This window comes from Pleurodeles waltl, chromosome 1_2 (assembly GCF_031143425.1).
Source record: "Pleurodeles waltl isolate 20211129_DDA chromosome 1_2, aPleWal1.hap1.20221129, whole genome shotgun sequence".
In the NCBI taxonomy this organism is placed as follows: Eukaryota; Metazoa; Chordata; class Amphibia; order Caudata; family Salamandridae; genus Pleurodeles; species Pleurodeles waltl.
The window spans coordinates 99,476,034-99,493,196 of record NC_090437.1 but is presented as its reverse complement, the minus strand read 5'-3'; the positions used below and the strand labels follow the sequence as shown (position 1 = coordinate 99,493,196).

The 17,163-nt window shown below is 43.6% G+C and overlaps 1 protein-coding gene across 8 annotated transcripts in view; it reads right to left on the bottom strand.

Moving 5' to 3' along the window:
* LOC138297158 (tyrosine-protein phosphatase non-receptor type 9-like) overlaps positions 1 to 17,163 on the bottom strand; it is a 766,145-nt gene that overhangs the window by 502,865 nt on the left and 246,117 nt on the right. For all 8 annotated transcript variants that reach the window (XM_069236649.1, XM_069236659.1, XM_069236681.1 and 5 more), the window contains one exon: positions 3,851 to 3,991. In XM_069236649.1, coding sequence (XP_069092750.1) covers positions 3,851 to 3,991 — 141 coding nt within the window. The remainder of the gene's footprint in view (positions 1 to 3,850; positions 3,992 to 17,163) is intronic.

The window sequence follows — 17,163 nt, the reverse complement described above, 5'->3', positions numbered from 1 at the left end:
CTGTACCACAGATTTGAAGCCGAAAATGCGAAGCCAGTCATCCAGATGCAACAGGATACTGGTGTTGATGCCCTGTACAGCCGCATCAGCAGAGTCCAAGGCACAGTCAACAGAATTGTTAGATATAAGCTAAACATTACTGATGATTTCTTGGCCCCTCTTTCTGTTTTCCTCTGGGAGATACTGGAGGAGCTCCTCCATTTCGTCCCAGTTAACACAGTCTTACCTAGCAAGTAGGCCTTGAGTGTTAGCAATATGCCAATGTTTGGCAGCTTGAACAGCAAACCACTTTCCAGAGGCATCAATTAGCTTACTCTCGTTGTCAGGAGGCTAAGCATCTCTAGCTGCTTAGGAATTAACACTTTTCCTTGCATTAGAGACCAGCACAGAATCTGCAGGAATCTGACCTCTAATAAATACGGGATCTGAGGGAGAGAAGCTTTGAGGGAGCCGAGGTTGGTGATGTTTGGCTCGGTGCTGATATGGTCTGTTGTGGCTTGTTTTTCGGAGCTGATCTTGGTGGCAGGGCTTCCGAATGAGTTTTTCGGTGCCGGCTATGGCCCAATGGCAGTGACGACCCAGTAGCCTTTGTTTCAGTACAAGTCGTCGTCTTTTGGGTTGAGAAGGTGAGCCAGTACGTACATCTGGTTGAGCTGGAGGAAAGTCTTGCATTTCAAAACTGTGTCCATGTCGGAGTCTAAATCCTCGACCGAAAAAGCCTCCTCTCGGCTGCTGATGCCTCTTGTAGCTCCTGCTCTGATATAGTGTCTTGTAGCCCAAAGATGTCTGGGGTCACTTCGATCTGCTGTCGCTGCATTTCACAGCGATCCCTCTGGGTCTTTTAAAATCAAAAAGATCTGCAAGCCTCGCAGTCCTCCTCTGTATGGTACAAAGACAAACAGAGGTTGTAGACCTGGAGCTGGTTGGTCCACAGGAACTTCGCGTCACACTTAGGGCAGAAAAGGAAGGGAGTCCATTCCATTAGAAGTTCATTCTCCTCGAGATGGAACCGAGAAAATGGCGGCCCCAAGGGCATTTGTCAGAATGCATCGATCTGGCGGGTAGTTTATCCAGGTCCCACAAAGCAAAGGATATAATATACGCGCTCAAAAGACAATATGGAAGGTATCCAAAGTGGAAAGAGTTAAAAAAAATACAATCTTGAACCAGAGCTCGATGAAAAAAACGACAGGATCAGAGGCAGGGATGTGGAATTCCTATCGCCCGACGCCCGGGACATCTTGTTTGGGGTCAAGGGCAACAAGTTTTTATGTTTACTTTGTCCTTGGGACAAGTAGGCCCAACCCCCTGCAGCACAAACCCTTTGGCTGCCTGTTTACAGAGAGTTGAACTCTCTGCAGTTGAGGTAATGTGTTTCCAAAGGATAATGCTGTTCGAACTTGTATTTATGGTTCATTATTTGAAAGCCTTCATTATTAGGGTGCGTGCTGTAAATAAATGTTTTAAGGTCACACTTCACTACTGACGTTGGTTCCAGTACAAAAAAGAAAAACGTGTACACACATGTTTGAAAAGTTTAGGCTAAGAGGCTAAGTATAATGCTCCCAGAATGCTCTCTGATTATATGCAAATGAAGTGTCATTTAGTAAAATGTGTTGATGCATGCTAGTATTTCCCAAAAATATTTCTAATGGAAAATCAGTGTAACCATTTTCAACACGATTATGGGAAGCATGAAAATAAACAAACACTGACAAAACCAACTGATCTGACATATTTTTATAAGTCTTTTAGTTTCATCAATGCGTGTCTTGTTTTGACATGGCTTTTGTAACACTTTATTGTTGTGGGAGCTACCAGGCCCTCAACATTGTAACAAACATTGGCAAAACCCCCACAAAAAGTTTTTGAACTCTTAAAGCACACGTTGCCACCAGCGGCATAACAAAGGCCCCGCAGCCACCCTCCAGGGGGCCCCGTCAGCACAGCACCTGCCCTGAGTGAGTCTGGAGAGGGGGCTCCTCCATGTTCTTTGCAAAGGGGCACCCTCCAGTTTCGGATTGCCACTGTAGTTCCTGACACTGAACAAAACTACTTTGTGTGGCAATATGCTCCTTGTGGAAGAGCAGAATGCGATCACTCACAGTAAAGCCAGCCGAAAGAGAGAGAAATAGAAGTTTAATAAAAACAAAATGTCTTTGTTAACACCAGACCTAATTAGGGACCAAGACCCACATTTAGGTAGCTTTTTGCATGTCGCAAACAGCGACTTTCGCTGTTTGCGACATGCAAAAAGCACATTGCGATGCACAAACCCAGTTTTGCGATTCAGTAACCTGGTTACCGAATCACAAAACGGGTTTGTGACTCGCAATTAGTAAGGGGTGTTCCCTTCCTAATTGCAACTTGCAGTGCAATGTAGGATTGTTTTGTGACCGCGAACGCGGGCGCAAACCAATCGCAGTTTGCACCCATTTCAAATGGGTGCTAACACTTTCGCAAAAGGGAAGGGATCCCCATGGGACCCCTTTCCCATTGTGAATGTCACTGTAAACATTTTTTCAGAGCAAGCAGTGGTCCTGTGGACCACAGCCTGCTCTGAAAAAATTAAACGAAAACGTTTCCTTTTTCGTTTTTGTTATGCATCTCTTTTTCCTTTAAGGAAAACGGGCTGCATTACAAAAAAAACTGCTTTATTGAAAAGCAGTCACAGACATGGTGGTCTGCTGTCTCCAGCAGGCCACCATTCGTGAGGGGGTCGCAAATTGCGACCCACCTCATGATTATTCATGATGTGGGCATTTGCGAAGCCCTTGCGAATCACAGATGGTGTCAAGGACACCATCCTACATTCGGATTTGCGAATCGCAATTTGCAGGTCACAAATCTGAACCTACCACTTGTGGCCCCAAATTCTTAAAGAAAGTCACAAAAGTGCACCCATGGTATATGTCGTACCCCTATAAAATATTTGTGAACTGTATTTTAGCGTGGGTAAATACGATGTGTAGATTTGCTCATGTGAAAATCTATTGAGCATTTGCAAGTTCATTTTCTCTCCAGTCACTTTCTTCCCAACCCTGGAAGAAGTTCTAATTCTGCCATTGTCAGGAGTAAATGTCCAACCTTTCTTATTATGGGAAAATATTAGAGAGAAGCTGCTAAAAATCTTTAAAACATGCAGGTTAGTAGGTTTGCAGACTCAAAGGCATTCCAGCCCTGGAACTATTGCTTACTGCTTCCTCCAGCCCCAGTATGCAGATCTGCAGAAAGGTGGCAAAATAAGGACATTTCTACAGTAGGGATTGAAACTCCAAGTATTTAAGCCCTACTATGGTAGTAGCCCTGGCATAATCAGAGAGGCTATTAATTGCTGCCATAATTTGTCGCCACACTACTTGGCACCAAAGGGACAAGTAGATCTTTTTACAGGACAAGTAGATTTGAGAAGCAACCTGTCCCCTGGACAAGTAGATATTTTAATAAATTCCACACCCCTGCAGAGGGCAGGAAAAAAAATAACAATTTAACAATGGAGTTGATGCCCATGTGCATTACCAGCAAGAGGTGGATTCACTATACCTCAAGACTTGAAAGACTTTTCAAAGAAAAACAATTTGCAACCTTCCGGACCCAACACTAAATGGTAGAAGAATGCATAGCATGTGTATCTACAGCAACACATGCAATCAAACAAACACAATTTTTTAGACTTTCTAAGAAAAAAAAAATAGGAGTCGAGCACTACAAGTTGAAATGTAAGTATTTTTGAGAGTGCCTTGCATAAGTGGTACATGTGGAAATATATTTGCAGAAATGGTTCCCTGACGTAAGGATGTAGGGTTATGGTAGATTACAACTATAAATACTAGAAATTGTGTACACCTACCCTATATGCTTGAAATAAATCAATTGCCCTGGATACGTCGAATTTTCGGGCCATTAAAAACTTCACAGCTGTGTTTTGAGGAACTGAAACAACATTTGGTTGCTCCCTGTTTTTCAGCTCTGTTAAAAACTCTTCAACTGCCTGAAATAAAGTAAAAACAGTATTATTAGCTGTGGAAGATTTGACTGAACCAAACCAAACTAAACGTTCTGCATCATAAAATGTTTTCAATCATTGGAGAGTGTTTGCTATTTGGGTTGTTATAACATTTGACTTCCTGAGCCTGAACACAGGCACACAAAGTCATATACATTGTCTTTCTACCGAGTGACATTTGAAAAAGTCCTTAATTTTACTGTTTTAAGTAAACAATTCGATCACTGATAATTCTTTTCGTAGTGATATATCACAGCTACTTTAAACAGTTCAACACATCTCATACTGAAAGGAAATTATAACGATCATTCTTGTCTTTTAAACAAAATGTATGAAAATAGTTTGATCTACAGTGATCCCCTTTAACCCCATCTCACAAGAAACCCTCACAATCTGTTACGAATTATGAATTTCCTAGACAAAAAGTTCTTTGGACAAACCACGACATGCTGAACTATTCATATGTTATGACGGCATACAGATCCGATATGAAGACATTATATTAATATCTTGGAAGCTAAGCAGCATCCGAAGTACTGTTTAAATTAAAGCATTTATGGATCTTTCCAAAACTAACACAAGTCTGTCTCCCACGTGCACAAAGTTCCGCGGAGATTCAGTTACCCCCCACAAAAATAAGCCTGAGCTGTTTTTCCTGAACTACACCTATCATATCGAATAAGTATAGTTTGAACTTCGATACCCGAACCCACATTTTTTTTTTTAAATACGTTCTCCTTTATGCATGGTAGCCTATTAGGTTTCACCAAAGCTCTAAAACATGTTTAAGAATTGTAAAATGCAAAATGTAGGGAGACTTGTCTTGCGTAATTCTGAACCCGCACGAGTCAACAGGACTGAGCAAATAAAAGAGCAATAAAAGAATAGTGGCTCCATGAGGGTGGGTCAATGTGACCTTGAAGTCCATGATGTTTAGAATATTCTTTGCAAGACTGATGTGAAACTTCAAGCCCTGCCTACTTCAGTAATTGAACTATCCTCTCAAAAGTGGTCCCGGAAAAGGTCTAGAGGGAGCCGTACGCTTTCCTGCAGAATTGTCACTGACCTGAAAAGCCCTTCAAGAGTGTCCGAATCATCTATCGTCAGCCTCATCTGTGGCTAGTAAAAGCGGTTGAGCAGCCTATGATAGGTTGTGGACAGCCACAGGTATCCTGGCAAAGAGAGATAATTTGCCAGTTCCAGTAGCAGGTCCTGTAGCACTGGGGAACTACAAGCACTCTGTTTGACCGAAGATCAAAAACCTTAGGTTCATTAAAGGAGGCACCATTCTCCCAGTAGATGGTGATGTCACTGTTCCACTCTGCCTCAGTTTGTTGCCAAAGGCCTTTGAGAGAGGGACACTGTTACTGCACTTTGCAGAAGTCAGCCTCAGAGGCTCCACTTGCAGCTGGCTAACCGGCTAGCCCAGGCAGGTCTCTCAGGGCAGACCCCTCTTCCCACATAGGCTTCAGGTCATCCCTAGTCTAAGGGTTAGAGTCCTCCTGGACTGTGGGGATTTCTGGAGCTGATGTCCCACATCCTTTGACTTAACTCTTTCTCACAAAAACTTGGTTAGCTCTTTCAGGCTTCAAGCACCCCCACTTCCCTGATGGGCTACTTCTGGTCAAATGCACCTACTCAGTATGTTGCAGCTTTGCAGCATGGGATCCATGGGCTCAGGACAGTTGTCAGCATTTACCACATGCTCTCAGACATTAGGAAGGATATTGAAACTCAGACACCTCACATTAGTGAGTTCTCTCTCAGAACCCTCCCCTGCTTCCCATTGATGGAAGTTCACTGCGTGCACTTTCTAGTGTTAGAGGGCATGTAAGCCATGGCTTCAACTGGCCCCCACCCATGGAAACGAAATGAACCAGTGTACACCTGTCACCACTAGGGGCCAGCCTCCACACTAACCGAACACTGAGAATCCCAGTTGACTGCTCAACAATTTGGGGATGGGGTGATTTGAGCAAGTGGAGTCCCCTTGCTTGTGCCCTGTCCGTAAAGAGTCATAGCACTGACCGTTGACAGAGGAATCCAGGACTTTTTTGCCCTTCATATTCACCCCCATTCTCCCAAGAAGTGGACTGGGATTTTCCAATGGCTGTCTTTTGTGCCTGTTTAGAGAACTCCTTTCCAGTACTAGGAGTGCTGCACGATGTTTCTCCTCAGTGGCTACCACAATAGCAGTCTCTTTCTCCTCATCTGGCAGTTTCATTTCATCTAGAGCAACGGCTGCCTTTCTCTCCTCAGGAGCCATGGCAGAAGCTGCCCTTTTCTCCTTGAGTACAACTGCTGTTTTTTTCTCATCTAGGGCACAGGCTGCCCTTTTCTTTTCAGCAGCTAGGGCAGTCTCTGCCTCCCTTTCTTCAAGAGCAAGGGCGGTCTTCCTGTCTGGGGCACAATTACTGTTTTTGCTTCAGTAACTAACAAGTCTCCAGCTCTGACGGGGACAAAGTGCGAGAGGACAGAGTGCTTCAAGACCTGGGCAATACCGATAAAGCTGCTCCTCGATGCAACACTCCCTCTGCCCTGGTTAACTCCTCAACTTTATTCCTCTTTGCTTCCAAGGTTATCTGTGCTTTGGACCGCTTGCTTACCAGGCAGGATGCTTATCATACTCCCTCTTCTCTCACACAGCATTCTGCCCCACTCTGTTTCCTTTCTTTGCAATCATCTTTTGTTTTTACCAAGGTTAGTCCAGCCAGGGTAGCCAGATCTACCTCCATGTTCCCAAAAATGATGAAGGTAAACAAATCTGATAAAAAATGAACAAATAAAAATATGACTTAAGCAAACATTACTCAGTAAGATAAATGTTGTCTCCAAATTTGAAATGGGACTTTCTTAAATATTACAACTGGGCTGCAACTGTTGGACAAAGTACTATCCCAACACTTAAAACCAATATCAGAACCTGGGTTATGAATATGTAAACATGGAAACCTTATCAATTTATTAAACAGTATGGTTAGGTTACAACACAGTTCTGAAAGGAGCTTTATTCAACCGCAGGTAGCTATGGGAGAAGTAGCACATGATCCCCAGGGAAGCTCTCAAGTTTGGCAAGGTCTGCACAAGTCCCTCAAAGTGGAATATGTCATTGTCAAGGTCTCAAAGAAGCTTATGAGTTTGGCAACAAAAGCTTCAAGCAGGACAAAGCTGGATTTTATAGCTGCTAATGTTTATTATTATTATTATAACACAAGCTTTATTCGGTCATAAGCCATCAAAGCAAAAAAAAACATTCACACAATTACATATACAGATAAAAGTTTAGTAAGAAAGATTAAATAAATAACAGTCAATAAAAATCTCGCCCATTTTTAACGGTAAAACCAATAAGATCTCTCAGTACTTATCCCAAAGCATACAGAATGACAAATTACAATACATTTAAAAAATGAGTCTGTATATGCCATGCAGCCACAAGGAACTTTCTAACTGCATGGACCACGATAAAAGAAGTATCACTCTTTAAGATCCTCAGGGCAATAACAATTTGCATAAAGCCCAACATCTGGCAAACTGAGCGAATTCACTTACGTCAAGGGCGGGCATATGCTGTACAGAAGAACATAAAATGTTCAACTGATTCCAGAACAGTATTACAGCATGGACATAAACTAGATATCGTCGGTGACCTCCAACTGCCGGCAAAAGACAGTAGCGGTACACACCCATAACGGAAGCGAACATACAAACTCTTCCCCAGAGTATCGGGGATAAGATCTAAAAAAGGCTCAAACTCTGGATACCATTTAAAATCAAGGAAAGCATTAGTCCAGTGGTTCCCAAACATTTTCAACCCACGGCTCCCTTGATCTATTGGCCACTGGCTGCGGCTCCCCATTATGTTACTTTTTGTTGGCGGGTGGGGGATGTAAGCCTGGCCTAGGGAGTACATCCATTTTTCTCCCTGAAAAGAATTGGGATGACGCCAATGAAGGTGTTGTAATTCTATATATAACTGTAAAAAATAAAAATCTAACAGTTGTTTAATTACAGCATGCATAGGGTTTTTTAGTAAGGGGAAAATATTGGTTGACGGTAACCCTAGTAAAATGGGCAGGTCTCATTTTTTGTAGTTATAACATAATTTACCGAGTTGTCTGTATTGAAATATGAGCACCTCTGAGGTGTTAGTAAAGCAGCAATAATGCATAATTTGCTCCACAATTCTTTTCCATTGTCAGCAGACATCCTCTGCAGGCATTCAATTCAAAGTCTATATTCCCAATAATTTACATTAATTTACAGTTGCCTAACGTTTTCCAAATATAGTTTGGATATGACTGTCCAGTGCCCAGAACAAATTATTTTTTGTTTACACTCTAAAGAATCGCACTTTGTTTAAAACAATAATTAAACACTCTTGTAATGGCAATCTGGGGCGAAGTTTAATGTTTTGTTGCCCCTTATAAGCATATTTACTATTGTGCCATTTTGCTAAGTGCCAAAATGCAGCATGCTACCTGCAGCTCTGAATAGTAAAAAAAGCTGAGTCACAATGGACAACGTAGGTTAGGAAGAAATTATTTAAACAAACGATGCCTGGGACTGCAACGTTGGAAGTGAGTTAACTTCAAACCAAAATACTTGGTCACACAAGCCACACATTCCACACTGGCAGGCAGAAGGAGGGATTGGATGGGGGGAAGCTGTGTACCCTCCAACACGCTGCAGGGCTGCAGACAGTTTCTAAACATTAGAAGTTAACCTGAGGCATTCTATAAAGTACTTTCAGATAAATATACACATAACGTAACTGTTTAAATAGTTTGAAATGTAGAATCACTTTAGTTGTGTTTAACCACCTGAGGGCGCTCAAGGACAAAATTAAAAAAAGAGCTGCTACAACTGCATAGTTTTATTTTGTCCGAACTTGCCCAAGGGCAATAAATAGCTCAGTGGTTCCCAAACTGTGTGCGGCGCCCCTGGCTAGTTTTGATGGCGCACCAGGGAGCCGCGGCGCACAGATTGGGAACCACTGCATTAGTCAATCGTCCATATGTTGAGCCAAGGCGGTAGTTGTTCCAGACATAAGACCAATATGCTATTTTCAAAGGCAATTTGTGCACCTTCTCTAAATCCTGTGGGTTCTCCCAATGGTTCCCAAGCTCCAGGGCATAGAACCAAGTAGAAACATGCCTAAACCATGGGAAAGAAATTACATTAGGTATTTTTAGGAGATCAACGAGAGAGTCCCTATAAACAGCGAGCTGGGGAGTCGTCCAGATTCTTACCCAGAAAAGTAGCGGTTTTAGGGCTATCAGAGATAAGGTTAAAGCCAAGATCCAAAAATAATGGGAACCAAAAGGGGTGCTACCTGGGCATGGAAGAAGTGCTCTAGCAAAATTATTCTCACCCACTAGTAATTTAGACGTTTTACAGGAGGACCACACCTCGGCACCATAAGTAGCAGCATTTTGCGCTTTGGCTAGATAGATCTTTATAGCCGGAGAAACGGCTTTCGTAGCTATGCTCTTATAAAAGCACAAAATGCCCCCTGATCTATGCTGAAGAAGGGACACACTCTTGTTGATCTGTTCTTCCCAGAGAAATTTATTAGAGATCCTCACACCCAGATAATCTATTGAACTTGTTTCACCCAGAGGAGCCCCAGCTAGAGTGATAGTGCATCTTCTCGCTGGTCGTGGACTAAACACCATCAATTTAGTTGTATTAGCAATTAATTCAAACCCATATTCACTACAAAAGGTAATAAACTTGTCCACAAAGGTCTGGAGACCCATTGGGGTCTTGGAAATGAGGAGCGAGTCATCCGCAAAAAGCAGTATAGGGATCTTTTGCTCGTATAGGGAAGGGGCATAATTTTGGCAAAAAGACACTGCTTATATCACCTCATTTATGTATAACGTAAATAAGGTTGATGCCAAAACACACCCCTGACGGACCCCCGTTGGATAGGAATATGGTCTGTCAGTTCTCCCTGATTGCCCCATCTCACCTGGGCGTATGTGCCCTCATGTAACCGTTGTAGGAGGTAGATTATTCAGCACTGGAGTTCTCCATAACACATTCTTGTTCACTCTGTGCTTCAGTCAAGGATACAGTCTGGTACATTGCCAATTGACATGGTAGGAGTTTAGTCTCTGGCATTCCTGCGTAGGGACTTTTTGTGATCACGCTGACATGTTAGTTATAAAGACACTTCCTTGTCCCGATACACGCAAGAGGGAGTTTACGACCAGGGAACCACAACTAGACGCTGACTGCCTCGTTGCAGATGCTGAACCAAGATCACTGGCCTTTGCTCAGGTATGAGGGCTGATGTCTCCCCAGTGATTCAGAAAGGCAAGTTAGAAGCTTAACATGCTGTGCTCGAAATAGAACAAGCCGAGGGAGAGTAGAAACTATTAGACACAATGATAATGCTAAACAGTGTGATATGAATATAAAACAAGACCGTAGAACTGGCTATTTGAAAAATAATAGTACGAAGCCTAATAAAAAGCATTTAGAGCAAAGTGCACAGAGGCTCCAAGCTGCAAGCAAATTAATAAAATACATCCAGGGCAAAGTGCACAAAGGCCTAAAGCCTGAAGCTAAAGCGCAAAGGATACGTAAAACTAACTACACTACACCCTCCCCTTTTCGGTAGCAAGTGGTTCCAAAAACATAAAAGTATGCCCCAGATATAAACAATACATAAAAAGATATATTTCGACAAGGTCAGAAGACAACAAAGTCATAAATTTGGGAAGCATGTGACGATGAAGCCAAAATCAAATATAATGTCAATTTTTAAGGAGAGAAAAAAAATCCAATTGTCAGACAGAAGCAACAGAAAGCAGGAGCTCCTCCACTTCGATATATGTCAATATCGGAAGATCCACGCCAAAAAGTACCATGGAGCAGGTGTGTTCCAAAGCCCCAAAACCATTCAGGGCGGCACCCCGTGCAGGGCCTATGAATGAGACAATACCATCTTCCTCCAGGAAGGGAATCTCATAAACCGCCTCACGAAGCAAACGCAACCGTAGTGCACAAGTCTGGGAATGAGCCCTAATCGGGAACACCAACAGATCAGTATCGACCACTGGAGGGCGCTGCAGTGAGCGACAGAAAGCCAGTGCATGTTCAAACGAGCACCAAAGGCACCGAAACACGGGTTGCACACAATCCAAAAATGGTCGGAATGAACTATTAGACACGATGATAGCTTTGTTCTTATGTTTTACTCTCCTGGTGACTATTTCGATCCTACTGTGTTGTATGGTGCTGGTTATTGCGGCTCACGCCTTATTATCTATAATGCAGTCGTTTTATTAAAACATTATATATAACTTATACTGCCTTTGTCATTTGTATATGAGATCATACTGTAAATGAGAGAGTTGGTTTGGATCTGAGGGACCACGACTTCCCTGAGAAGTTCCAGAGATGTCATGCACTCGGCTGCCCAATCATCTCTTCCCCGTGAGAGAAATGAGACACTGCTAGTTAGCCGGAGCAAAAACCGGATTTAGGGTGACAGAGTTCCTTACACGTGGGTCAGACTCAGTCCCCCACACAGTTATCTCGATCCTGCTGCCTAGAAATCCAGTAGTCTCATTTAGGATAATGAGAGCCCACGCGACAGTTGGAGTACCTATTTTATATAGAACATCCCATTAATTTCCCTCTCGGGACCATGTCAAATGCAGACCAAAGGTCCACGAAGGCAACAAACAGTTTTTGTTTAGCCAAGGTTACATATTTCCAATGTAGAAGTGCCAACCTGAAAACCTGATCCACAGTACTGATTTTGGGGAGAAAACCTGCTTGAAGTGAAGAAATCTCATAATAGGTGTCAGCCCAGTCTAAAAGCCTTTCCAGGAGTTGCTTTGCAAAGTTGTTTGAATATTATCAATAAGACTAATAGGTCTGTAATTGCCAGGAGAGCTCACCACTCCCTTTTTATAGATGGGAACTATTTCAGCCCCTTTCCAAGTACTGGGTATCGGACCCCCTGCAACTATTGCATTACATATCATATTTATATAGCTGGACCAGATCATTGTCTCAGACTTGTATAAGGTCCCCCGGTGGGTGATCAAATTGTTTGATAGGACTTTTCTTATGAAAAACATTCTGCAACTTATGTAGCATTATCTCGTGGATGGTAAGAATTGGGATATTGGCAACCTCATTTCCCTCATAATCCGCCATGGCACAATAAACAATTTATAAATCTCCATTATCATATATGGATTGGACAGCACTTTTGGCCAACTGTGTAATGAGTATTCAAGGACCTCCTGAATTCAACACTGTGCAAAGTGAGAAGCAGGGAGTTATGGTCACTATCATGGCGAAATGCCACCTTCATGTCCTCCAAGGTTGGCCATAACCTAACGTCCAGTAGAAAGTAATCAATAACACTGGACGATTTGCCTCGTTTGAAGAGGGACGCAATACTTGAATCAGAAGACGTTCGGCCATTGCAGGCCCTGAGACCAACCTTAAGACACAATGATATTAACTGTAGGGCAACACAGGAGCGGCCACAAAATTGCTCATTAGCCAAATGAGGGATGCCCCATTGCTCATCCTCTTCAGCTACTAGATCACTGCTTAAATAGGATGGTTCAAAAGTGCAGTTCATGTCCCCGGCAACCACTACCTTGGTGTCAGGAGACAGGGTGTCTAAATATTCAGACAACTGAATTATGGTCTGAGACTCCTGTCCCCTTGGCACCGACCTTGCATAAGTATTAATTATAGTAATCTTGAAGCCTCTGTTGAGTACAAGCTGCACACCTAGTAAATCCGGGGAATCAATTTTTAATAGCAAGTGGTTACACTGCAACCTCTTGTTACGCAATATCACTAGACCTCCCTTGGCACGGCCAGCATTTCCATCCGCAGGTAGTGCCATCACCTGGTACGTTAGAAACCCATCCAAAGAGACAGGGTCCATGGCCCAAGTCTCCTGGAATAAGCATATATCCTGCTTGGTTATATAATTGACCCATGCAGGATCCAACAATTTCCTACCCAGCCCCGCGACGTTCCAAGACATGATATAAAGTTCATCTCTAATTCCCAAGTTCCTGAGCCCAAAGCATTGGGTTTCCCCATAATCAATAGACTCAATGGACACCCCAGGCCTACCCACCGGACCCCAGGTAGAAATTAGTAAATTGGAGTCAGGGCACTGGGCTTCCCCATTACCAACAGACTTATTAGACGCCCCGACCTACCGCCCCAGATGGTAATTGCTGAATTAGAATCGGTGAATAGTCAGTCAATACCTGATAATGAGTGCAAATTGTCTCCTGTAGAGGTCAAAGCACACTTGTGGCTAATGTCAACCCTCCCGCCAGAGCAAATGGCGGGAGGTAGAGTAGATTTAAGTCTAATACCACTCCGACTGGGCTGCCGAAGATTGCAAGTGCGCAGTTCAAAGTCAATAAGATTGTTCACTAACAGCCTGTCCACAAAACAGATAGAAATAAAATCAAATTTAGATCCAGGCAGAGAGTGTCGATCCACCTCCACAATATCTGCACTGATAACAGACAGGCACTTCCGCTGGCCTCTTGGCCAGTATATAACCTTATTAAGCAAAGACTCCTGGGTTCCCACAACCCCAGGGGGCAGTTTGGGAACTTCAACCATAAACAATGAACCTCCTTTGTTCACGGGTGCAAGCCATCTCTTTTCAACCAGATGTGGGGCATCGTTAGGTGACTCAGTATAATAAATTGGTGGAAGGGCTGCTCCACTCAACACCTGGGAACCAATTTCCCACCAGGGATCCTCGTTATAGTCAGCAGATGTAGTTTTACCGGATCTGTTAGGCCAGGTAGAAATCCGATCTTCAGCTTCGATCACACACTTGTGCTTGATGGCCTCAAAAAGGGCCTGTGGACCTTCAGTATGAAAAACAGGTAAAGTAGGGAAGGGAATAGGACCAGGCTGTAGGGATTGATTGTCTACTTGAGGCCTAAGCTCAAATGCAGCTGGAATAGTGGGTGTGCCCCTCATAACAGGGTAGGGCACATCCAATCTTGATCGAGAGCAACTGCAACCACATAGCACCCCAGGATCCCTCGACAATTGATTCACAGTGACAGCACCAAATTCTTCACTTCATCTAGCTTGCGGTGAACAGAGGCCAAGTCAAGGCTATTGTGCAACCTCAGAGGTTTATCCAAACTCGGGGGTGTATTAGTATTGTTTCCAACAGCCTTGCATGTCCCAGTGCGCTTACATGTAGCAGTGTTGCAAGGTCCTTCTACGTTCTCCAGAGGCCCATGCCGATTTAAGCATGTAATCATAGGGGTTATCAAGATCTCAGAGCTCACAGGGTGACAGGGAGCCTCACCCCCCTATGGGAGGGCCACCTGTAATGCTCGGTACTGTGTCCAACCCACTGTCGGACACTCGAGGTAATTCCGTCCCTGAAATTACAATATTCATTTGTGATTCGGTCTTCTTTAATAAATTGGCTGCAGTTGTTTTTTCTTGAATATATCTGGTATTTTTATAGCAGGGTGTTCCTGTTTTAAGGACAGTGTGTTCGAATTGTCTCTTAAAATAGCCTCCACTTCTTCTATTAAGATATCTATTTCTTCCAAGGAATGGCTTCCTTTGTTAGGATTAAGACTAGATTTATTTTTGGGCCGTTTCCGTGATTTTTTTGAGCCACTGGAATGGGGAAGAGTATCCACAGCCTTACGTTTCTCCATCTCTGGGTAACAGAATGATAAACAGTATGAATGTGTGAGCAATTTAAATTAGACTTTAAAGTTTGACTTGCTTCCTGGGAGACAGTGACGCCCAGCCTTTATTAGGCGATGACGGGCCCGTCCTGGCCCGGGCGCACAACCGGGCACGTCCCGCGATGCGGGAGTCGGGCGGCGCATAAGAGCGCAAGTTCGTTGCAGGGACGCCTGGGGGACGTAGTCCCACCCCAGGTCCAAGGTCAGGGCCGCAGAAACAGTGTCCTTCCAAATGCGCCCAGCGCTGTGGGAGTCGGGTGGCGCTTAGGAGCGCGAGTTCGTCGCAGGGATGCCTGGGGGACACAGTCCCACCCCAGGTCCAAAGACAGGGCCCCAGAAACAGTGTCTTTCCAAATGTGTCCCATGCTGTGGCAGTCGGGCACACGCTTTAGAGTGCGAGTTCATCACAAGGAAGCCTGGGGGATGTAGTCCCACCCCAAATCGAAGGTCAGGGCCCCAGAAATGGTGTCCTTCCAAATGCTAATGTCACTTTGTTGCTGTACTGAATTGGATGCCCTACCTCCTCCCACCCCATTCCAACGTTTTACCTTCGCTTAATCACTTTTTTTGAGTCTCAAAATCCACCATCAGCGCAAGGCTGGAAGCTGTAGGAATTCAGGGTGAAATGTTCCAATGAGCACTAGGGTGAGTACTAATTTCCATAGGGAGGACCTCTGTCTGGAGTGGGAGAGTGGGCAAAAAAGAAAGAAGGACTGGGATGTGGCCTGAGCAATTGCCAGTGGCTGAGATTAATTCCATCAATCACCTTGTTATTTGTGGAAACTGTAGCAGAGCAAAGCTTTACAAGCCCACTGAACCCACTTTCAGCGCAGCAAAAACCTGAGTGGTATGAACCTGGGTCTGTTGACCACCTTAGGTGAGACTTCTCTGTGCAAGCATCAGCACAGTGCCCCAGTCTATCTGAGAGTCTACACCTCCTTGGTCAGCTAGTCAATCTTGGAGACAGGAGTCCTTTTACTTTTGGCATTGCTGGCTGCAAAAATTAGGCCTATCACCTAACCCTTGGAGAAAAGTTCCAGTCCCTAGTGCCAGCAGGAGTCCTCCTCAGTCCGCTAGGGCCTCCTTCAGGTGCAGTCTTCCACCATCTAGGAATCTTCTGAGAAGATGGCTGAGATGTGTCAGTCCTACCCTGTGCACCAGCTAATTAATGGGGGAATTAGCCTACCAAATCATGTCTACTTTCTTGCCTCTTTCCCACCTCCTTTAGCATTTGCCCTGTTAAAAAAAAATCCACAAAATCTTAAATTGAAATGGTTCAAAAATGTGATTTCATCAATAAATTAAATCTGGAACACTGAGTGGAAAATACCGGATTCATTTTGCTAATATATTTTACTGCAGTGATGCAATTTGAAATTTTATCATACCTATGTCTGTTTCTGGACAACATTGCCTAACCTTATACAGTGAAACCGTTTTTGGCCATTCAGTTGCTGTGACAGCACACTTATATATATATATATATATATATATATATATATACACACAGGGGTGTGGAATTTAATAAAATATCTGCTTGACCAGGGGACAGGCTGCTTCTTAAATCTACTAGTCCTGTAAAAAAAAATCTACTTGTCCCTCTGGTGCCATGTAGTGCGGCGACAAATTATGGCAGCAATCTCACTATGTAAGAGCCCTGATAATAGCCTCTCTGATCATGCCAGGGATACTCCTATAGCAGGGTTTGAATACTTGCAATTTCAATCCCTAGTATAACAGTTTCCTTATTTTGCCACCTTTCTGCAGATCTACATACTGGGACTGGAAAAAGCAGTAAGCAATAGTTCCAGGGCTGGGATGCCTTTGAGTCTGCAAACCCACTAACTTGCATGTTTTAAGGACTTTCACCAGCTCTTATCTAATCTTTTCCCATAATGAGAAAGTGTGGAAATTTACTCCTGACAATGGCAGAAGTAGAAGTTCTTCAAGGGTTGGGAAAAAAGTGGTTGGAGGGAAAGTGAACTTGTGAACACTCCATAGATTTTCACAAGAGCAAATTTATACATGCATATTTGCTCATGCTAAAATATAGTTTACAAATATTTTGTAGGAGTACGATTTCCTGGTCTACTTCTGTAAGCTCTTGTGCATTCATGAAAGCCACTAATTCAAAGATGTATGCCATGGGTGCAGTTTTGTGACTTTCTGTAAGAATTGAGTCCCTAATTAGTTCTGGCGTTAAAGACATTTTGTTTTTATTAAACTTCTATTTCTCTTTCTATTGGCTGACTTTACTGTGACTGATCACATTCTGCTCTTCCACAAGGAGCACATTGGCAACACAAGGTAGTCTTGTTCAGTGCCAGAAACTACTGTGGCAATCAGTGACGTAACGAAACTGGAGGGCCCCCCCCCAAAGAACATGGAGGGCCCCCCCTCACGACAGGTGATGTGCTG